Source organism: Echinops telfairi, unplaced genomic scaffold (genome assembly GCF_000313985.2).
Source record: "Echinops telfairi isolate 266 unplaced genomic scaffold, ASM31398v2 ScPeMD7_7469;HRSCAF=8507_0, whole genome shotgun sequence".
NCBI lineage: Eukaryota > Metazoa > Chordata > Mammalia > Afrosoricida > Tenrecidae > Echinops > Echinops telfairi.
In genome coordinates this window covers 61,861,590-61,882,453 of record NW_022111372.1, presented here as the reverse complement: position 1 = coordinate 61,882,453, position 20,864 = coordinate 61,861,590, and the positions used below count along the sequence as shown (strand labels likewise).

Sequence of the window (20,864 nt, the reverse complement as noted above, 5' to 3'; positions counted from 1 at the left end):
AACTATAAGGGGGAAATACTTCATACTGTGTCCCTATTGTGGGTTAGACAATAGATCCGGAGATTTGCCCATATACCTGTTTTAATTTTGGCAAAAGCTCTCTGCAATCGATCCTATCCTTTTCTGTGACTAAGAAACTGAGCATCAAAGACCTGAAGTTATCTTTATAAGGCTCTGCATAGTGAGTGCCCCATATTTAATTAGTGTGCAATATGAAGTCCAACATAACAACATGGCATGGCATAACCTAAGGGAGTGTATTTTAATGTACAAAATGCATTCACTTGAAGACATTTGAACTGACTGCCCCACAAACACTTCCTTGCTGATGTTGTCTATTTGTGGCCTCCAAGTCAGGCAAGGAGGCTTTGACTTGTGACACTCAAAAAGGTAGCTCAACTTGCTCATTGAGAATATAAGCTATTTTATAAACTGCAATGGCAACCACACAACCGTACTTGATGTTCCCAAGGAGTGTACCACGTTTTACATGTCCAGAATCACAGGCACTATGAATATGAATGTGTGATAAGGTGTCTGAGTAGAGTGGGGTAGGAGACTGGCCTCTGTGATTCAGAAGGGGCCCTTAAGTGAAGGAAAACGGAGGGATTGCTTGGCTACTTCTGCCTGGTCCAGATATGGTGCCATCTACATCTCTATTGCTCTGTGTACATAGACTAGCCCTTCAGTACACATAGGCATCTCATTCCAGTGTGTTGTCACGTGGTAAATAGCCAAGGATGAACCGAGGGGTTCAGAACTACAGATCTGCTGCCCTAGCATTTGCTGACATATTGAGGAGGCAGTATGCAACATGAGCCTAGAGAAAATCATTGCTCAGGCTCTGAGTTGTATTTTCAATTTTAATTAAAATTATTATTTGTCCATTCTGTCCAGGCCCTGGCCCTGTGATCCATGCTATTTTGCATGGCAAATGAAATCAATAAGAGCCTATCATTTGGAACTTGGAAGCGCCTAAGCGTTTGGGTTGTATTTGCTAGGCAGAAGGTTGGTGTTGTCTGAGTGATGTTTGGCATATAATTGTAGTCCCCGGATATCAAAAGGCAGTCTGTGGGCTCCCTGGTTCCTGGTTTAGACGTGAGACGTGTCCCTTCCCATCAACTTACCTATTTATTGTCTTCAGCTCTTTTCTCTCTCTTTCTCTCTCTTTTTAAAACTTTCCCAAAGTAGATGTCCAAACAGTGAAGGGAACTGTAGGAGCCAGGTTGATGATCAGATTGCTGTGCCAATTAGACTGGTCATGAAGGAGAGTTCTCCTGTTGGGGGCCAACTGGAGAGGAGAAGTTGCCAGGTGTGCCCAAGGCACAGATTTGCACAGGAGAAAGTAAAGTGATTGGGAGTTTGCTCAACACTTACTAAGGAAATCAGAAGGAGATTGTTCGCATGTCAAGAAAGCATTATTTCATTCTTCTCCAGGCTCAGCTGGACAATTTTATGTTAATTGAAGGAGACATCGTACCCTTGGAAAGTATTAATATATTAATAGCACAAATGTATGCCACATAGGAGCCCCAGTGATGCAGTCCGTTACACATTGGGCTACAAACTAAATGGTCACTGGTTCCAGCCCACAAGCTGCTCTGAGGGGGAAAAAAGAGACAGTCGGCTGCCTTAGGGATTTATAGTCTATAGGTTATAGGAGCAGGACTTGTCTGTCTGCCAGGGTCACAGCCATCGGAATCAACTTGCTGGCTGTGGATTGTTATGCTTCAGCATGGAATCCACTGTTGCATCTTTCTTTTCGTCTTCTTCTTTAGCCTCGTTGTCTCCCCGCCTTTCTGTAACAAAGAGACATCGCAGTTAAAGAATAATAAAACGGGCTTGGCTTTGCACTGCTTAGAGTGATAGACACAGTATCTTATTGATGCAGGTACAGGAAATCAGAAGACAAGGGTTACTTTTTAGCCGGGAGTGCTGTTGACATCTATTAAACTGACACAGCAAGGACATGAATTCCCTGCATGAAGCTCTCCCAGCAGGGCTGCTTGTTTCAATCCACATTCAATGTTTGCCAACCAGGTCATCGCGCACTGACCAAGGTGGTGTCTGGGTCAGAAGTGAAGGCAAGGTGGCCTTTCGAGTAATCTCAGGCTGGGTCTTTCCTCTGATGTTTTCAGGTGGTGAAGTGACAAGTTCCAGACGCGGGCACTGACTTTCCCCGAGAACTCCGTGTGCTGCCTGATCAGGCGCAATGGACGTGAAGGACCGGCGACACCGCTCGTTGACGCGAGGCCGGTGCGGCAAGGAGTGCCGCTACACCAGCCCGTCCCTGGATGGCGACGACCGCCGCGTGCCCACGCAGAAGTCGTACAGCTCCAGCGAGACGCTCAAGGCCTACGACCACGACGGCAGGATGCACTACGGAAACCGCGTCGCCGACCTGGTTCCCCGGGAGTCGGACGAGTTTCCCCGGCAAGGTAGGTAGAGCGGAGCCTGCGGGCCTCGGCGCGGATCCGTCTCCCCCTTGACGACAGATGTGCGCCCATGACTGAGGAGACCGAACTGCAAACGATCCGGGCTGGCAAGCAGCTACCCCATTAGGTTGTAATTCAGCACAATCCCTTTATCGGCCCGTATCAAACTCCCACAGGTAATACCAAGGGGCCTCGTGTCTCCTCAACACCAACTTGAACGTCCGGGGAGTTGCTTTTGGAGGCTTCATGGTGGGGTTTGAAAGGTGAGATAGTAGGACCCTTGGCTTCCGACTGGGTATCTCTAGGAGCATCGTGAATCTCAGGCCTGAGGACCAGGAGCCCCTCTGTGGCTTCTATCTGCTCTCCTTGGAGTTTACTCTGGAACCTCCAAGAATTGGGGCGACTCAAGTAGATGATAGGTGAAGAAAGGCATTACCCCACTATATGATGATCAACGAGCTCTGGTGGCAGAGTGGGTCACGTGTTGGGTGGCTACCCACAAAGTTGGTAGCTTCAACCCTGTCAACACTAAGGGTCTAGGCCTATGAGGGTGGTTTATTGCATCAGCTGGTTGACAACATTAATTCTTTATTTCCTGTTCCCTTTTCCTGACAATTGATGTGGCAATTAGTTGTACCCCTAATGATACCTTCCCTTGGAATTCCATTTCTGCTTTTTCAGCTTCCTTACATTACTTTACCTATCTTTATTTCTTAGACAATACTCTGTGTATGTTATTAATTAACATTATGCTCATGATTTCTAAACCTAAAATCCAGAGATAGTCTGAAACCAAAAAGTAAATCTCTTTGCTGCCCATTTCACCTACCCCTGCTTTGTCACTTAAAGAATATTGGGGGGTGGATATCAACAGTAAAAGAGTTCCAAATTGTATTTGTCTCACAACTGTCGATCCTTGAAAGATACATTTAAAACAATTTTTATCCTCTCTCTAATTCTCTGAACCATTATCACATAGATTAATCATGGACTGTTCTTCTCTGAGAAAATGGGAGGTGAGGGAGTGCTTGAAAATTGTTCCCAATGAAATGCCTTTGATCTGTGAGTAACTTCAACAGGTGTTTTATTTCGTTAAGTTCTCACCTGACCCCAAAAAGCATGTAGTGGGAATTGGAAAAATAATAGGAGGAATCATGGCTTAATTAAATAAAGCAGTGTTTAAATTTGAAATTTAATGAATAATGAAATATGAAAAATTAGGGCATCTCTCTGTTGTTTTCATAAGCAGCACATACACAAAATTCACAAATTTTGGAAGGTGATGCACGTTCAACATGGATGAAAGCCTTTCATTTTCAGCTGCATTGTTTGGGTTTCATTTGCAGAGTTGCTGCATGCATTTGTGATTCTCATGTGTCTGTGCTGAAATGTAGACTCGTCGGCCTGAGTCTCATTAAAGGTGCGTCCTGGCCCCTGGATCCATGTGCACTGAGCTGTAGATCGCAAGCTATTGTTGAATTGTGGATTGGCCTGTCACCTTTTCCCTTATTAATATTTACATAAAACGAAACCAAGTGCTTGGGAGTGTATTTTCAAATACACCTTATTGTTCCTTTCCATTGATAATAATGGAAGTTGCTTGGCCATATCAAACCCATAGCTTTGCAATTAACAATTCACACATGCCTTGTGTTGTTATTGAGCCCATATTTGTTTGTGTAATGTTTTTGCATGAATTAAAAAAAACTGTGCAGACCAAAAGTAGAAATGAAAAGGCATCGGAAAGTATTTGCATATGCAAGTGCAATTCCTTCTGAAGATGTCTATGAATTTATGCATGAAAATGTAGTCAGAGTCTGAGTGGATCTACTTTGATAGGTTCTAAAATTGAACTCTGCAGGAAGTAAATAAGCACATATTTAAAGAGAGAAGGAGCAGGAGATACAATCTGGCAAACAGCACATGCAACTTGCCTCTTTGCCAAAACAGAGAGGGTTAAAATAAATTTTAAACTAATAAAATATTTTTTTTAAATGTCATGTGCTTCCCATTTCATTTCCTTATTCATGAAATCAAAGCACAAGGCCATCAGTGCTTACTAGCCTATACGTACATTAGCAAGGATCATAGCAGGATCATCTCCTGTAAGATTCTTATTGAAAACCCAAGATACTGATCATAAAACAAACACACTTCTCACATGCAAGCAAGTCAGGCAAACACAGTTGGATGACTCTCCACATGCTCAGAGGGGAAAAGAATTGCCAGCCGGTAAAAGTGATGTGTGACCAGGTCAGACCCTGTGTGACTTACCCAGCTGCCCTGCACTAAGTCTCCAATGTGATCACCTGCCATATTCCAGCAGGCCGATGGGCCAGGTGTTCTCCTGGGAAGCTCTGGAAAGCGCCTATCACAATGTGTCTCCTCCACTTGCTTTCAGTACAGAAACCTCCTCTGCCATCTTCTATTGTGGGCTGCTTCTCTTAAGTAGAGCCTATGCAAATTACCTGTCTGGTCTCTATTATGTTGAATCCTCCTGGTGCTAAGAGAGAAAATTGCTGACCTGAGGTCTGTGGCCACTGCAGTAATTAGTAATTAGCAAGTGACTAATCCTGCACAAAACAGCATCCTGTGCTCTGAGAGTTAATGCACCTGACAAAAATGAGCAGCAGTCTGAGCCCTGGTCAGCCCCAGCCCCAGGCCAGCCTGAGAAATAGATGCCACTTTGTATGAAGAAAGTCAGCCAGCTTTCCAGGCAGCTTATTCTTCTGAACTCTGATGTTAAGGGGCAGAAAGGGCACCCTTCTCTGACTTAGACATGTTCCCTCGACTTAGAAGCGTAGAGTTAGGAATATAAATGAAGTCTTTTGTTGCATAATGATAGGCCCGTGACTCCGGTCTACATTCTCTGCTCTACCAGGACTTGTCATTGACAATTTTCAGATATAGTAAACAACCACCATCGTAAAACAAAACCCATCACCATCAAGTGGACTCTCATTCCTGATATCCCTTGGTAGGGTGTCTCTGAGGCTGTAAATCTTTATAAAAGTATATAGCCTTATTGGGAGCTGACAGCCTCATCTTTCTCCTAAGGAGGGCCTGGTACGTTAGAAACACTGACTTTGCATGTACTAATTCAACACTTAATCCCAAAAGCCACTAGCACTTCTAGAATCATAACAAGATAATAATGGCTAGCACTTACTGCATACTTTCAACATTTTCTGCCCTGACCTGAGTATTTCACTGGTATTAGCTTAGTTAATGCAACAACTTTGTGTGATCTGGCCCTATTAATATTTCCTTTATACAGATTAGAAAACTGAGATATGAAAGAATTAAACAAATCACCCAAAGTCATCAACACAGGAAGAAGTGTAGACAGATCTCAAATCCAGGGAGTTCAATTCAAGAAGCATGTTTTAAAAAATGTAGTGCTTGATTTCCTCCTAAATAAATAAATAAGTAAGCAAACAAACACAAAAACAATGGATTAAAGTCTCTGAACTTGGAGGGTCTATGAAGTTAATTCATAAGCCTTTCAAGGATCCAAAGCTTGAACTCTTTCTTAATAATACAGCCACTGTAATAACTGATTCACCGATCCTCACCAGGCTTACCCAGTGTACTGTATTCCCTTTTCTCTGGCCCTCCACTCCTCCCAATTTCCACTGCCATAGCACTCTCCCGAGCTTCCCTTCCTGCAGTACCTCTGCGCCAACCACCCAGGCCAGAAAGGCCCTGCTGTAGGCATGAGTCCTGTCAATGCTGATTCCCTGCTCGCCCTCCTCTGGCACCACCTCCCACTTGGAACGCTACCCACGAAAGGTGTCACTATCTAAATGATATTGCCCAGGTAAGCAGAACAGAGTGGTTTCGGTGCTAGTCAAGGTCCAGCGGGCCATAGAGTTCACCCCGGCTCTTATTCTTCAAAAAGCCCTTCTTTCCAGTTAGCAGTGCAAGTCTCCTGAGAGGGACCGAGACTGAATGCTTTCCCTGTGCCTCAGACTATCTGTTTGGGTCAAGGTTAAAGAAAGAACTGGGGTAAGATTGGATTTTTGAAAGAATGCTTTCAACAGTTCTCTCAATCAGTTTGAGTGATAAAATAAAGTTCACCAAATCTTTCATGCACTTAAATAAACACACACACACACACACACACACATTTTTGCCTAGCCTTGGTTTGGGAATTCCACAAAGTAATGTTTGTAGCTATCATCTTTAAAATAACTTGGGCAGAAATTTTGATAAAGGATAAATTTGACCTGTGTTAATAAGCTACAGTGATTCAATTGCTGCATATGCTTATAACAATTGTTTAAATACTTTGCAAACCTGTTTACATCATTGTCATATAATGGTTATTTTTCCATTATGTTCCAAGCTACCATTATGTTCATGCTTTAGTGGCTTATGTGTTGCTATGAGAGTCGGCCCTATGAGAGCATTATTTAAAATACCATCAGGGTCACCCGTGGGGTACAGATTTCCATTCTCACAATAATTACCGGTCCCCAAAATGTGAAATTTAGAACAGAGGAGAACAGCTGTGCTTAGAAACTCTGGTTTTGTTAGTAGAAATGACACTGAAAACCCCATCGTAGAGTTTTGCAAGACTTATTCATGACTATTTCATTGCAAATAGCTTTTGTCAACAACGTGAATAGCTACCATATACACACACTCCATCATTTGTCATGCATAGTAACCAAATCAACCACATTGGTGGAAAGAAACAGTGGAGAAACTCAATACTATCAGCCAAAACAAACTCAGGAGCCATTTGTGAATCACCATCAATGGCACATATACAAGTTCACATTAAAGCTGAAGAAAATTTACAAAAGCTCATGAGAACCAAAATATAACCTTGAGCTTTTCCAACCTGAATTTAGAGACCACCCTCACAATGGATTTGGCATATTGAACACTAATGACAAAACCGCATGAGGTTAGGGTGATATCAAGGACATCATACATTAACAAAAAGGAAAGGTCATTAACAAGCAGAAAATGAAAGACCAGCCTGCAGGTCAAGGTAAACTCAAGACATGCACTTGAACATAGAGTAACTGAAGCCAATGGAAAAAATGATGCAGTAAAAGAGCTGAACAGATGATTTCAAAGAACAGCTGGAAAGGACAAAGGAAAGTTGTAACAATATAATTCAAAGACTTGGAGTTAGCAAACAAAAAGGCATTTCTCAAGCTGAAAGAGGTGAAGAAAAAAATCAAGCCTTGAATTGCAATATAACAAAATTCTAAGAAAAAAAATGGGTGGGTGGTTCTTTGGGGGAAATATTGAGCATTGCAGGGATATTAGAATTACCATACCTAAAAAGAATAAGTTGACTTTGAACGATTTCAGGAGTTGGCATATGACCAAAAACCATAGGAAGCGAAGAAAGAATCTAAGCTTCCCTGAAGGTGTTGGCAAGAAATAAGGTTCCAAGCACTGGCAGAATACTAATAGAACTGCTTGAACAATGGAAGCAGCAATGTGGTTGCTCACTTGTCTGTGCCAAAAACTTTGGAAGAGAGCTTCCTTGCGAAGGGCCTGGAAGAGATTCACGTTGGTGCTTCTTCCAGAGAAACAAGTTCCAAATGAATCCAAATTTTATTTAACGATACCATTAATATCACAAACAAATAAAATTTTGCTGAAGATCATTCAAAAATAGTTGTCAAAGGACATCGGCAGGGAACTGCCAGAAATTTAAGCAGGTTTCAGATGAGGACAGGTAAGGAAGGATGTCATTGTTGACAACAAATGGATCTGACCTAAAAGCAGAGGACACCAGAAGGATGTTTACCTGTGTCTTACAGATTATGCAAAGGGATTTGACAGAGTGGACTATGATAAACCATAGACAACATTACAAAGAATGGGTTTCCCCAAACACTAGATTGTACTCATGCTGAACCTGAACATAGATCAAAAGTTAGGCCTTCTAATAGAACAAGGGAATACTGAGTGGCTTAAAATTAGCCAAGGTGTGCAAAAGGTTTGTACCCCTTGCCATAGTTTTTCAATCTTGATATTGAGCAGATAATCTGAGAAGCTGAACCGAATGACGAAATATGGCATAAGGAGTAGAGGAAGATTCAGTAATAACCCATAATATGCAGATCCACCTCTTGTTTGCCGGTGAATCTTACTGTGCTGGCTTGTGTGTTGCTGGGATGCTGGAAGCTATGCTGCTGGTATTTCCAAGGCCACAGGATCACCCAAGTGAGCAGGATTCAGCGGCGCTTCCAGACTAAGAACAGATGAGGAAGAAGGCCTCCACTCCCACTGAAGGAGGAGGAATGAGTCACTGACACCCTTCTGCACAGCTGAGAACTATTGCCAGAGGTAAAGGCCAAATGAATGGAAGCAGAACATTGTTGGGGATGGTGCAGAGGAGGTCCCTTGGGTGGGAGGGCACTGGAAATGTGACTGAGGAGGAGCTGGACTCTTGGATGGACTTGATCATGGTGTGCATGGGTCAGGTAAATCATGTGGGAGTGGAACCTTTGGGGACTGACTTCTATTGCTCTGTGTTTATGAGCTCCACTCTGAATCGGGTTCCACCAGGGTGCCTGCTGCAGCTTGTCAGGAAGCCAGCGATGGAGCCATCAAGCTGCTTGGGGAAGAAGAGCATGCTTGGTAAAGCAGAGCGGCAGTGAGAAAGAGGACAGCCCCCAAGGAGGTGGATGGACACCACGACTGCACCACTAGGCTCATGCATGGCGATGACTGTGAGGGCAGACCCGTGTTTCCTGCTGTTGTGCACCGGGTCACTGTGAGACAGAACGGCTTTGATGGCACCTAACCACACAAACAACAATATGCAGCTGGAGAATTGAAGCACCTGGCCCTTGTTGAAGCACTTACTGTTGAAGATCAAAGACTACATCTGTCAAAATGGATCACACCTCACCCGATGCAAAAGAAAATTCCTCACAACTGAATCATTAAGCCACGTCATATTAAATGTAGGAAAAAAAACGAAGTTTTCAGGATTTCATTTTACTTGGATCCATAAAGTGGGATCCATGGAAGTGGGAGTCAAAAAATCAAACAACTTGTTTCCATGGGCAAAATATCCTGCAGACACTCTCTTAAACTTGTAAAAGAGCCACAGAAACATTGTGCGGACTTGGGTGCACTTGACGCAAGCCATGGCCATTTCAGTTATCTAATATGGATGTGGAAGTTGGACAATGAATAAGGTAGACCAAAGATAAATTGATGTCATTAAATGGTGTTGGCCAAGAACATATGTCATAGATACCACTGACAAATCTGTCTTGGAAAAACAAAGCAGAATGCCCCTTCAAAGTGAGAATGTGGAGACTTAGTCTCGGGTGCTTCAGTCAGGCCGAAAGTGAGACAAATCCTCATCATTCTTGCTTCTAAGGAGTCTTCAGGCTGCATTTCTTCCAAGGCAGGTCTGTTTGTTCATTTGTCATTGCATGGTATTTTAATTTTCTTTGAACATGTTATAAAGAGATACCGGTCCCTGAGAAGGGACTTCATACTTGATAAAGTAGAGAAGTAGTGAAATCAAAGAGGACCCTCAGTGAGATGGATTGACAGAATGGCTGCGACAGTGGGAGAAAACCTAGGGAAGATTATGAGGATGGCACAGGCCTGGCCGGTGTTTCGTTCCGTTGTACACAGGGTCAGTATGAGTCAGCACATGTGTTCGGTTGGGTTAACCAGAGAAAAAAAATCAAGGGAGACTCATAGATGTGTAAGAAAGAATTTTATATCAAGAAGTAATTATATATCCAGACAACATTCCTGCCCAGTCCAACTCAAGTCCATACGTCCAGTACTAGCCCGTCACTTCCTCTGCAGGCTCACACAACCACATGCAATGAGGCAGGATGCAGGAAGAGAACAGGCTGGTGGGTGCAAAGTCATGTGGATCCAATGGTAGTTCCAGGACTCAGGCAGCAACCAGGGTCAGCCAGCAGGGAGGTGAAGGCAGAGAAGAAGGGGAGGCCCCAAGGGACCTCTTTATGAGAAGGCCACACCCACAAGGAAACACCTTCAGGCTGTGACCTGATTGACAAGTTGAATACCAACCCTACACTTTTATATAGATTCAATTTGACGTGAAATTATGTAATGACCACAAAACAGATTCGACAGCACTTCAGAACAACAGTAATTTGGTCATACCATCAAGAGACACCAGACCATGGCCTCCGATAAAAGAAACTATGCTTGGTAAAGTAGAGGATCAGTGAAAAAGAGTCAACAAAATGAATGGACAGTTTGGTTGCATTAATGGGCTCAAATCCAGCAAAGAGTGAGGGGTTTGGCACAGGACCGGGCAGTGTTGTGTGCTGTTCCACCTAGGGTGGCTATGAGTCAGAACCAGCTCAAAGGCCCTAACAGCAGCAACATACTCCAAGCAACATTTTGAAAGGTTTTATTTTGAAAATATAAATACTTTAATTACAAAGAAGGGCAAATTTTAGGTTTTAGTGAAGTTCCAGGTTCTTTCCTTTGGGTTTGGTCATTATTAAATCCACTGCCAGAGCATCAGTTCCAACCCTTAGTGGCCCTAGATAGGGTCATTCGAATCTCTCACTCCATCCACCCTACAACCTGATTTTAACCCTGTGGATTTCTTTGTTCCCCAAATTCAAAGAGCATTTTAAAAGAGCATCATTTGAGTCCCTGGAGGACACTGTGGCTGCTGTTTTAACATGATGTTAATTAAAAAATCAAAGGATTCTTGGGGAAAGTTTTAGACAGATGTAAATACCACCTTCAAAATTCTATAGGCCTAGAGGATATGTTGAGAAAGAGTAGCTTCACTTTTTAATATTTTTGTTTAATAAAGTTTTCTACAATTCTGTAGCAAGAGTTTTTTTGACTCACACGCTTAAGATTCATTCTCATCCTGGGTGGTGCAAATGATTAGCACATTTGAAATGAAAGGTTCCAAATGAAAGGTTAGCGGTTTGAGTCCACTCAAAACCACTTCAGAAGAAAGCCTGATGATTTGTTTCTAAAAATTCAAGCACTGAAAGCATCATGGAGCATGGTCCTCCTCTGGCATCCATGGGATCACCAGAATTTGGCATCAGCTTGATAATTAGCAGCTTCTTCTGGCTAACATGTGCAAGCAGTTAAGAATGTCGACTCTGAAGTTAACATGCGTGTGCTCACTGAGGTGAACTATCAATATAACCTTGGTCAAAGGCTAGAACATGACCTCTCAAAGTGTCTCTTAGTTTCTCCAACCCTAAAGATTTCTACCACATATAGTTAGCAAGGCCACTTATTATAGTTAGTCATTATATTGTCCTTTAATAAGCGATTATTGTGATAAGTGTAGTCATTGTCATTTTTGTCCATTTGCTAGAACTAATGGAGACCACCTACCTGTTCTCCACTTCTCATGAAATTCTGTGTTACAGGAATCTCCCCCACACCACACACCCTACACCCACCTGCTTGGTTTGGTTTTTCATGACTTCAAAAATTCTGACATCTTTAATCCCAGAATTTCTCCTCCACCTTGTTGACAGTGTTTGTTTGCCTTCACGTACACCTTACCTTACGTTTGCTCCTAAAGATGAACATAACTCAAACATCATTTCCTTATTTTTAGAAAGAAATGAAAGATACCTCTAACAACTGTCAGCTGTTGCCAGCACACTGTGAGAGAGTTGTTAGACAATTTTACAAGTTAAATAAACAAACACACAAAACTAGATTGAAAAAGATGCTCTAAGGGAGTAGATAGACACAATTTATTTAGAGATGATCGTTTATAATATGCAAATCAATGTGAATTTTAAATACAGATTTAACTAAGGGCAGAATTAACCCATATAAACCTGGATGAAAATTAATTTACTCTCATCATATTTTATGCAGTAATTTGTAGTCTATGTCACTCTGTAGATCAATTTATGTGGATTTAATTGTTGATATACATTGCCGCTCCAAGATTAAATCTTAATTTTAGTAACATTAGCTATTGAAAAATTTCTTGTTTGTATGGTTATTTATTCTTCAAGTGGTCATCGATCTTAATTCACCTTTGAATTTAGCTGTCTGTGAATCTTTATAAACATTTTTTTCTGCCTCTTTTATGGTGTGCTGGAGAGAAGTGTGAGCTGAAGATAGATATTTAAAAGTGGACAGCCAATACTTCCCTGAGGTGTGATGAGATCATTCAGGACAAATGAACAGAGAAACACAAAAAGTAATTTCCATGATTACACCAATAATCAAGGAATAGGAAGAGGAACGAGATTCTGCAAGGAGATTCATAAACATTTTTCTTTCTGCACCCAGTTCAAACTTGACATGAGATTCTCAAATAAGCCCCAGTTTTATTTCATCTCCACTATTCAGAGTTGGCCTTGATTTTATTCCTGAAATCAAATGGCACAAAGAAAATGTCCATAGATCATATATGACCTTGAGATTGCTATGTCCATAGATCACATATGACCTAGAGATTGCTATGTCCATGGACCACATATGACCTAGAGATTGCTATGTCCATAGATCACATATGACCTGGAGATTGCTATGTCCATAGATCACATATGACCTGGAGATTGCTATGTCCATAGATCACATATGACCTGGAGATTGCTATGTCCATGGATCACATATGACCTAGAGATTGCTTTGGACATTTTGAATCCAGTGTCTGTCGGCAACCGATTCACATTCCTTTTTGCCAGAAGACTTCCCTCTGCTTTTTACCCTATACCTTCCTCCCGCCTCTTCAGTCCCTGGTTTTACGCGCCAGTTCCCCAAAGCGATTGCAATTACAGACATGCCAAGGGACTCTTGGTATCCCTCCACTCCTCCCCATAGATCACCCCTCTGCCTGTTCCAACGTGTTCATCCTTCAAGTGTGACCTGCAGACCACCTCTTGAATGAAGACCCCTATCACACCACTAATGGCCTGCCCTTCTCAGAACTCCTGCAGCCCGGACTGGCTTGCTATTGGTGGTGGTCTTTTTGAGGGACTCTGCATGCACATAAATTCCAGGACTGTTGTGAAAAGCGAGAGAAACACAGTTCTCTGCAGTTTCCTGCTCTGACTCACCGGTACACCTTCACGAGAATCCATTCATATTACTCACTTGTGTCCTGAACTAATTAGAAACCTTGACAACACTGCTCAGAGAAGACCACTTGGAAAATGTGGGTAGATGTCTCTCCAGGATGGCAACACCAAAGGCAACATTGTAAGATGCCAACTTGCAAGAATGTTCTGCATCCGCTTTTGAAAATCGATGTGCACTGTGTAACATTTGTTTTTACTGTGTATCTGTGGTCCAACAATGCTATAAGCTTGTGCAGCTTGGTGTCACATACTGTAATCATGTCTCTGCAGGGACCTACTATGGGGTGTGCATATGAGGCCTGCAGTGCATATGTAATCAACCACAGGATGCCATTCATACCCACAGAGTTTTCCAGAGGATAACAGTAGCACAGATGACGTGGTTGCCAACATCTGCTTCATTCGGGCTTACAGTCTGGGCCCTCACGTGGTGGTGCCTGGCCTGCTGATGAATCATCCCACTGATATTATCAAAGGAGACATAACATTTTCAATGTCATGTTTTAGGTTTATAATTTAATTTTCAGCTCTGGCAATTCCAGAAGCATCCCTAGGGACATGTGAAAAGGAGGGGGCTGATATGTACCCGAAATGAATTCATGTTCATTTCTTGAGCACCTTAATTGGCATGCATATCTCACAATCCTCTCTCTCTGCTTTGGCCAGCCTCCACCGCGCCACCAAGTTATTACTCAATATTCCTTGGGCATTGACTGCTTTCCCTTCCACTCAACCTCAAGTCAGATCTACTTTAGTAATAACTCTGCTGGGAATGAGCAGAGCAAATACCGAGTGTGCGTAAAGATATTAAAAATAAGTGTGACAAAGACTTATTTAATAACGCCCAACAGTGTTTTTACAATATTTGGAATATTTTACCAAAGTTACTGTGAGCGTTATGTTTAATGGGTTTTCTCTAAGACAGAACAATCTTTTCAGAAATGAAGAGGGGGAAAAAAAGCCGGAGAAAAGCCGGTTGGGCTCTGTTGTTGTATTCTTGGCTGAACCTGTTATTTTCCATTATTTTATTTTATTTTTTTTGCTAGAGCCACAAAATGTGAAGCTTCTCTTTGTTCACCCTGATTTATGAATAGTCATCTTTGGGCAGTAGACTGTCCCAGCAGGAGGCATTTTACTTTAAAAATAGTTTGAAGCAGCGCCTTTTGAATTCCCCAATGTCCATTGCCACCTTGACTGTGTGTCTCACTCTGTCCTTGTACGGTTAAAGTCTATTCCATGTACTGAGAATTAAAGCACTGAGCTTATTTGTAGCACTTTCCACCCAAATGTTTGCCTTTATCTAGCAAATTTAGCAGGCTAATATTGTTTCAATGGGTTTACTTAATGCGTCTGGAACATGAGAAGAATGGAATGTAGCATGGGACCGTAATGTTCTCAAACAAGGTTGAAAGAAAAAGCAAGAAAGCAAGAAAGAAGGAATTGAGTCAAGTATAGCACAAATACGCAGAGCCCACACAAAACGCTCTTAAAATGACAGCAAATCGTGGTGACATCAGTGGCTTTAAATAGACTCCTGTCCATTTGGCAGCCTTGAGTTCAAATTCGCCTTAGTGTGCAGTTACAATTCACTTAATGCCCACACTCTGGCCCAGTGTGTCTGCATTACAAAAGCACCGCACAGAGATGACCCAGTTAACACTCCTGCTTCACATGCCCAGAGATTGAGCAGCAGGGAGACCACAGACAAGTGCTGCCTTATCATGGCTGAGCAGTGTGCGGGTGAAATAGGGGGTGGGGAGATTGACGGAAGATGTGGTCCAGGCCATGTTGGGCTCTGGACTCATGGTGCTGAACTTCAGCATCTCATTGGACTCTACAGGATAGTTTTGAAAAGTCCACTTGCCCCAGACCTCCCCAAGATCATTTAAATCAGAATTTCTGTGCATCAGACCCAAGAAGGCATCTTTTTAGAATTATGTTATTGAAAGAAGGAAAACACTTTGGATTGGAGTGTAAGAGGACACGTCATACAAACTGTATCCATTACTTAATGACTTAAGGCATTTCAGGTGTCCAGGGCCTCATGGTGACTTGCAGCCTTCACTTATCACAGTGATCATAGTGCTGTTGTTAATGTGGTGTCAGCTGTGTAGAGTCTCCTCTGATCGGAGCAATCCTGTGAATAACAGGATTGGACCATTGGGATCCACTCGGTGCTCACTGGCTGATTTTTGTCTTACTTTTCTAGTAGTTAACCAGGCCATTCTTCCAAGCTTTTGTCTGGAAGCTCTGATAGAACCTTTCCAGTGTGATGGCTGCAGAGAAGCCTCTACTAACAGACTGCTCTGAGAGGGCTGCACTGAAGGGCAGTGGTCGGGATTGAACCTTAGTCTCCCACAGGAAAGAGGAGCATTCTATCACAGAACGATCACTGCATCACTGGTTTTCATAGATCCTCTTAATTCATGAGCGTGTGGGTTCATTACATCACATGTGAATGGATGCCCATTATACTTTTTCCAAATAATACAAAAAAGAGCAACCATTTGCCCTCTCCAAGGTACTTCAGGCCCTTCCTTGGTGGCCAGGGTCCACCTCTTTGTTCTTGAATTAGAAGAAGCAGGTGGACTGGTTCTTTCAGCATCTCTGACTCTCCTCTTACATCCTGTTAAATATTAAACACGAGGCTTAATTTAAGCACCTGCCTAGAATGTAGCACATATTTAATTAATTGTGTTCATCGATCCACCATCTTCAGAGGTAACGCAGTGATGATGAAGTTGGGCTCCGCAGGACATGAATCGGTACCAAATGAAGTTGATGTTGAAAAGTGCAGTCAGTAAAGAAAGGTAGTGTTAATATTAGGCTTCGGGTTCCTCTATGGGGTGAATATTTATGAGAAGCAGGGAGGACTCGGGGTCCAGGTGTCACCATGATTAAGGACTTGGGTGATAACTAAAAGACCAGCAGTTTGAACTCACCCAAGGTGCCAGGGTTGAAAAGACATTGTTGACCTATTCCTATACAGATTCCAGTATAGGCATCCTATCGGATCCTATCACAGAGGTTTCCATGCATTGGCATAGACTCAATGGCACGCAACATTGACAGGAATCCAGTATGGGGTTAAACTTCAATGCTTACCAAGGCCAGGCAGGAAAGATGAATGAATGAAGTGGTCTGTAGTAAGCTGTGTGTTATGGTAGAGACTGTTCGGGTTTGGAGCAACTGCCTCTAAGCTTTAGGAGGTTTGGTGCCATTGGGGAATTCAAGTCTAGTATTTCTCAATTCAAGTTCAGGTCAACAAAATGAAGAAGTCAGAATTTAAAAAAATTTATCCGGCATGGAAGTTCTCCAGATGTAGAACAGCCAAATCAAGAGCAGTGTGAAGTCTTCGCACAAAGTCCTGCTTTCCTTCCATGCCCTGGGGTGTTCTGGTGACAGAGTATGGAGCACCCTTGAGAAGAGGCCACGCAAGCCTGAACTGAAGGTGTGTTCCTGAAACTACCAGCCAGCGAGGCAACGCATACTTGGAATAATAGCACATGAGCCCCAGGTACACGCATGGCACTTACTAACATGTGCTATGTGTTAGGACTGTTTAAAACTCGTTTTTGATTTTGCTTTACCTAAGAAATTTTGTGGGTTTTTGTTCGCGTGTTTGCTTGCTTAGTTGATTGGCTTACACATTTAATGAACTTTATTTTATAGTAGATTTAGGTTTACAAAAATAACTACTACAACAACTTAAAAACAAACAATTGTGTAAGAATATTACAGTGGCCTGACTGGCTGGTTGTTGTGTTATGGTTTTCAATCCTTGTGAAATAACCTAATCGCACGTCTATCAAACCTGATAGCTATTTTTCCCTCTCAACATACATCACCTCAGATCTTGGAAGGGTGGAGGCAAAACTGTAAACATCCCCTGAAAGTCCCTTGAGGGCAAAGAGAGTGCCTCATTCGGCTCTCCATCTCCGTTCTAGTTCCGTACCCGTGAGCATTTCATGAATCTGTGTTAAACGGGACATGATTGGGAAGGGATCATATCAGATTCTAGAGCACTCTCATTTTCAATCCTTCTGGTGCCACCACATGTATCAAGACACAACTGATACCGGGCAGCCTTTTCCCCATGCTAGTTGAGTTCTCTTATAGTAGACTGGGAAGAAACCTTGGAAAGTAAGATGTTTACTCATGCCTGCCTCCCCTCCCCTTGCTGGTACATGATCAAGGGATCTTTGTTGCCAAACAAAGTCAGAGCTGTGCTTTGGCCATCCCCAGTGGGGAGAGCTTTCTAGGACACGCCTGTGCACTGCATGTTATGATGTATTTTTAGCCAAACCCTGAGAGAAAGCCAACATGCGTTTTGTCTCTTTTTCCGGATCCTCTGAGCACATACCCTGCCTGTTTATAGAGTGCTTATTGAAAGCAGTGATAGCAGCACATGCTGTTCATTGGGCATCAGAGCACCTTTCCAACATCTTTTTGATTAACCCTTTTCAGGAAACTCACAGAGCTGTTAGAGAAAGCATAAATATCTGTGTGTGCCACCTCTTCTTGTTCAAACTCAGTTTATATCTCAGGAGATGATTAGTTGTAGATTGTTAAGTTCTGTGGTGGTTTGATACTGTTACTTTCTGTTCTTACCAGCATGAAAAGGAATGTGTTAGCATTCTAAGGCAGGGATTCAGCCTGTTTTGTAAAAGGACTGAGACAGGAAAGGAATGAACAGAAGGCTTCTTCTTCCACAGAGTTTTGTTTCTTTAGTGATAGCACTACTTTTCATTGAGTATTTATGAAGTGCCAGGGACTATTCAATGTGCATTACATGCATCAGTTCTTTATCATTCCAGTATTAAAAAAGGCAAAATGATAGTGCAGAGATCATCAAAATCACACGGGCAGAGGGAATTCGGTAGAGGATTTTCAGCAGGAGAGCAGCTACTATCATTTACAGTAAACAAGTAAACAACAAAACTCAATTCTGGCTTATCAGTGAGAAACAGATCAGAATGGATTGAGAGACGAAACAGAGGGAGCAGGTAATGGCTTTCAGGGCTGAATCCTTCCAGAGAAATAGCCCCTCGCGTCTTAGAAATGGTTCAGGTCTTTCTGGCAGAAGCTTAGAGACTTGACTTCTTCCATCGACTGAAGACAAGAAGCCCATCCTTGCTGTTTTGGATTTGGTCAAGGTTAGAGTCATGAGCAGGGAGGCATGGCCCAGGATGCCCAGTGGCCAGCTCTCTGGAGCACAGCTACGGGGCTGTCCCTCCCTATCTGCTGGATCTCAGACTGGGTATCCACCACTACATTCCACCCCTTGGTCTTCTTCATGCAAATGAAGTACTGACAAGTGTGGTTTCTTGTTCCTCCAGGGCTGGCTTTTGAAAAGGTATTTGGTTCACATGTATCACCCCTTTTATTTGCCTAGTGTTTTCCTTTCTTCTGATTAAGAGAGGAGATTTTCTTTTAAAAACCAGAGAATTCTCTGGTACACAAACATAGCCAGTCCTGGTTGTGCAGGGAGGTTGTAGTCACAGAGTGATGCAAGGATGCCGTTGAAGGCAAGTGTGATGGGGTAGAAAGGAAACAAAGAGGTAGACAAAAGCCCATCCTGAAAAGCAGCCATTAACATGACCTATGTCATTCCCAGATCAACTATGCCGAGAGGCCTTTCTCGGGAGGACATGTTGCCACCACCATCCATTTCCCTCCGGAGCCCTTGTGGTGCAGTGGTGATGCATTGGTCTGCGATTTCCGATCTGCATGGTCGGCAGTTCAAAACCAACAGCATCTTTGAGGGAGAAAGACTGGATTTTCCACACCCATAAGCAGTCACCGTCTCCGTAACCCACAGGGGTTGTTACAAATCAGCATTGAATGGATGACATTGAGAGATCCAAATCCCTAATGCACCAACACTATATTGCTTCCATTTCTTTACTAAAGCAGAGACAAAAAGAGTTCTATAATAATATTGATTGTTGCCATTTACTGAGCAAGTACCTGATCCCTCATTACACCTGATAAGTTTGATACTTGAAAATCCCCATTATGCTGAAGGACTGTCAAGGTTGACCAAGGGCAGGCAACTTGTATGTGAAAGGCAGCAAGAGCACCAAACCTAGGTGGTCCAGCTCCAGTAGCCCCTTGTCTGTGGATGTCAGGAAGTGTTTGCTGACTGACTATGTAACAGCCACGTGACCCTCAACAGTTGCCCGAGAGAGAAATCATGTTCAAATGTTGAGATGGAGCGAACATCAGGCTGCTGGAAAGTGGAGTATCATTAAAGCTATTAAGACAGTGCAGAGGGCTATTTTAGTACTCTGATCTGTGCAGCCAGATGGAAATAGTAGTTCAAGCTTAGTGTTGTCAGACAGCAGAGGCTATGGACAAAGGGGAAGGCACGGGTGAATGATTTTTGACTGTTTATCTCTAATGTGTGTGGCCAGTGTCACTCCCATCTCTGATGGCTGTGATTTATTCTATTATACTGTCAGGATTAAAACACCTTAGCAGGAGAAAAATAAAGGGAGGGACACAAACGCTGTGCCAGTGATGTGACAGATGCTATTTCTCTGGAAACCATAGATGATGGGGCAAAGAAGATTCTCTCAGAAATGCTGTGGCCACAGAATGACAGATCCTTAACCAACAAAGACAGACCCCTTGCTCTGGAGTGGATTTCAATTCCTGGCGACCCCACGTGTTACTGAGCAGAACTGAGCTGCTATTGAGAACTGAGCTCAGTGTTACTGAGCAGAACCGAGCTGCAGGGGGTGTGATCTTTATGGAAACAGATCATCAATGTCACTTCTGGGCGGAACCCAATCAACAGCTCACAGAAGTGCAAGCCATTGATGCCACCGATGAAAGACGCATCTTCTGACGAATGAGAAAGCAGAGGCTCATAGAGTGCATGGGACGGCCAGTAGCACATCCTCTCTGTAAACCTATTGGTCCACCTGTATGTTCAGTATTCTGATCAGTTATATCACCTGCTAGTTCAATTCGCTATTCTTTCCTTAAATTTACAAGGTAAATGTTTACATTTTAATGACTTGATGACAACTAAATATATAAGAGTAACTTAGAAAAGGAAGAAATGTACACTGGCATTTCTTTCCTTTGCCATCCAATATTTATGAAAAACCCAAACCCAAACCCAAAACAAACCATTGCCGTTGAGTGGATTCTGACCAGAGCCTCCCGATAAGGTTATAGATCTCCATAGGAACAGATAACCTCATCTTGCTCCCCATGAAGAGTTGGTGGGTTTGAACAACCTGCCAATCTTTTGGGTTAGCAATTCAACACTTACGCAATCTTGTCTGTAGGGTCTCTCGTGTCTAAGAAAGTCCGAGTTTATAACTGGGCCCCCAATCCTTACCCTCTTCATTCC

At 42.8% G+C, this 20,864-nt stretch overlaps 1 protein-coding gene across 1 annotated transcript in view; it reads left to right on the top strand.

Moving 5' to 3' along the window:
* The first annotated feature begins 2,189 nt into the window (after positions 1-2,189).
* Positions 2,190-20,864, top strand: part of TENM2 (teneurin transmembrane protein 2) — a 1,165,990-nt gene continuing 1,147,315 nt past the window's right edge. Inside the window, exon 1 of the mRNA XM_045284698.1 lies at positions 2,190-2,438. Within this exon, the coding sequence (XP_045140633.1) occupies positions 2,213-2,438 (226 nt within the window). The 5' untranslated portion in view covers positions 2,190-2,212. The remainder of the gene's footprint in view (positions 2,439-20,864) is intronic.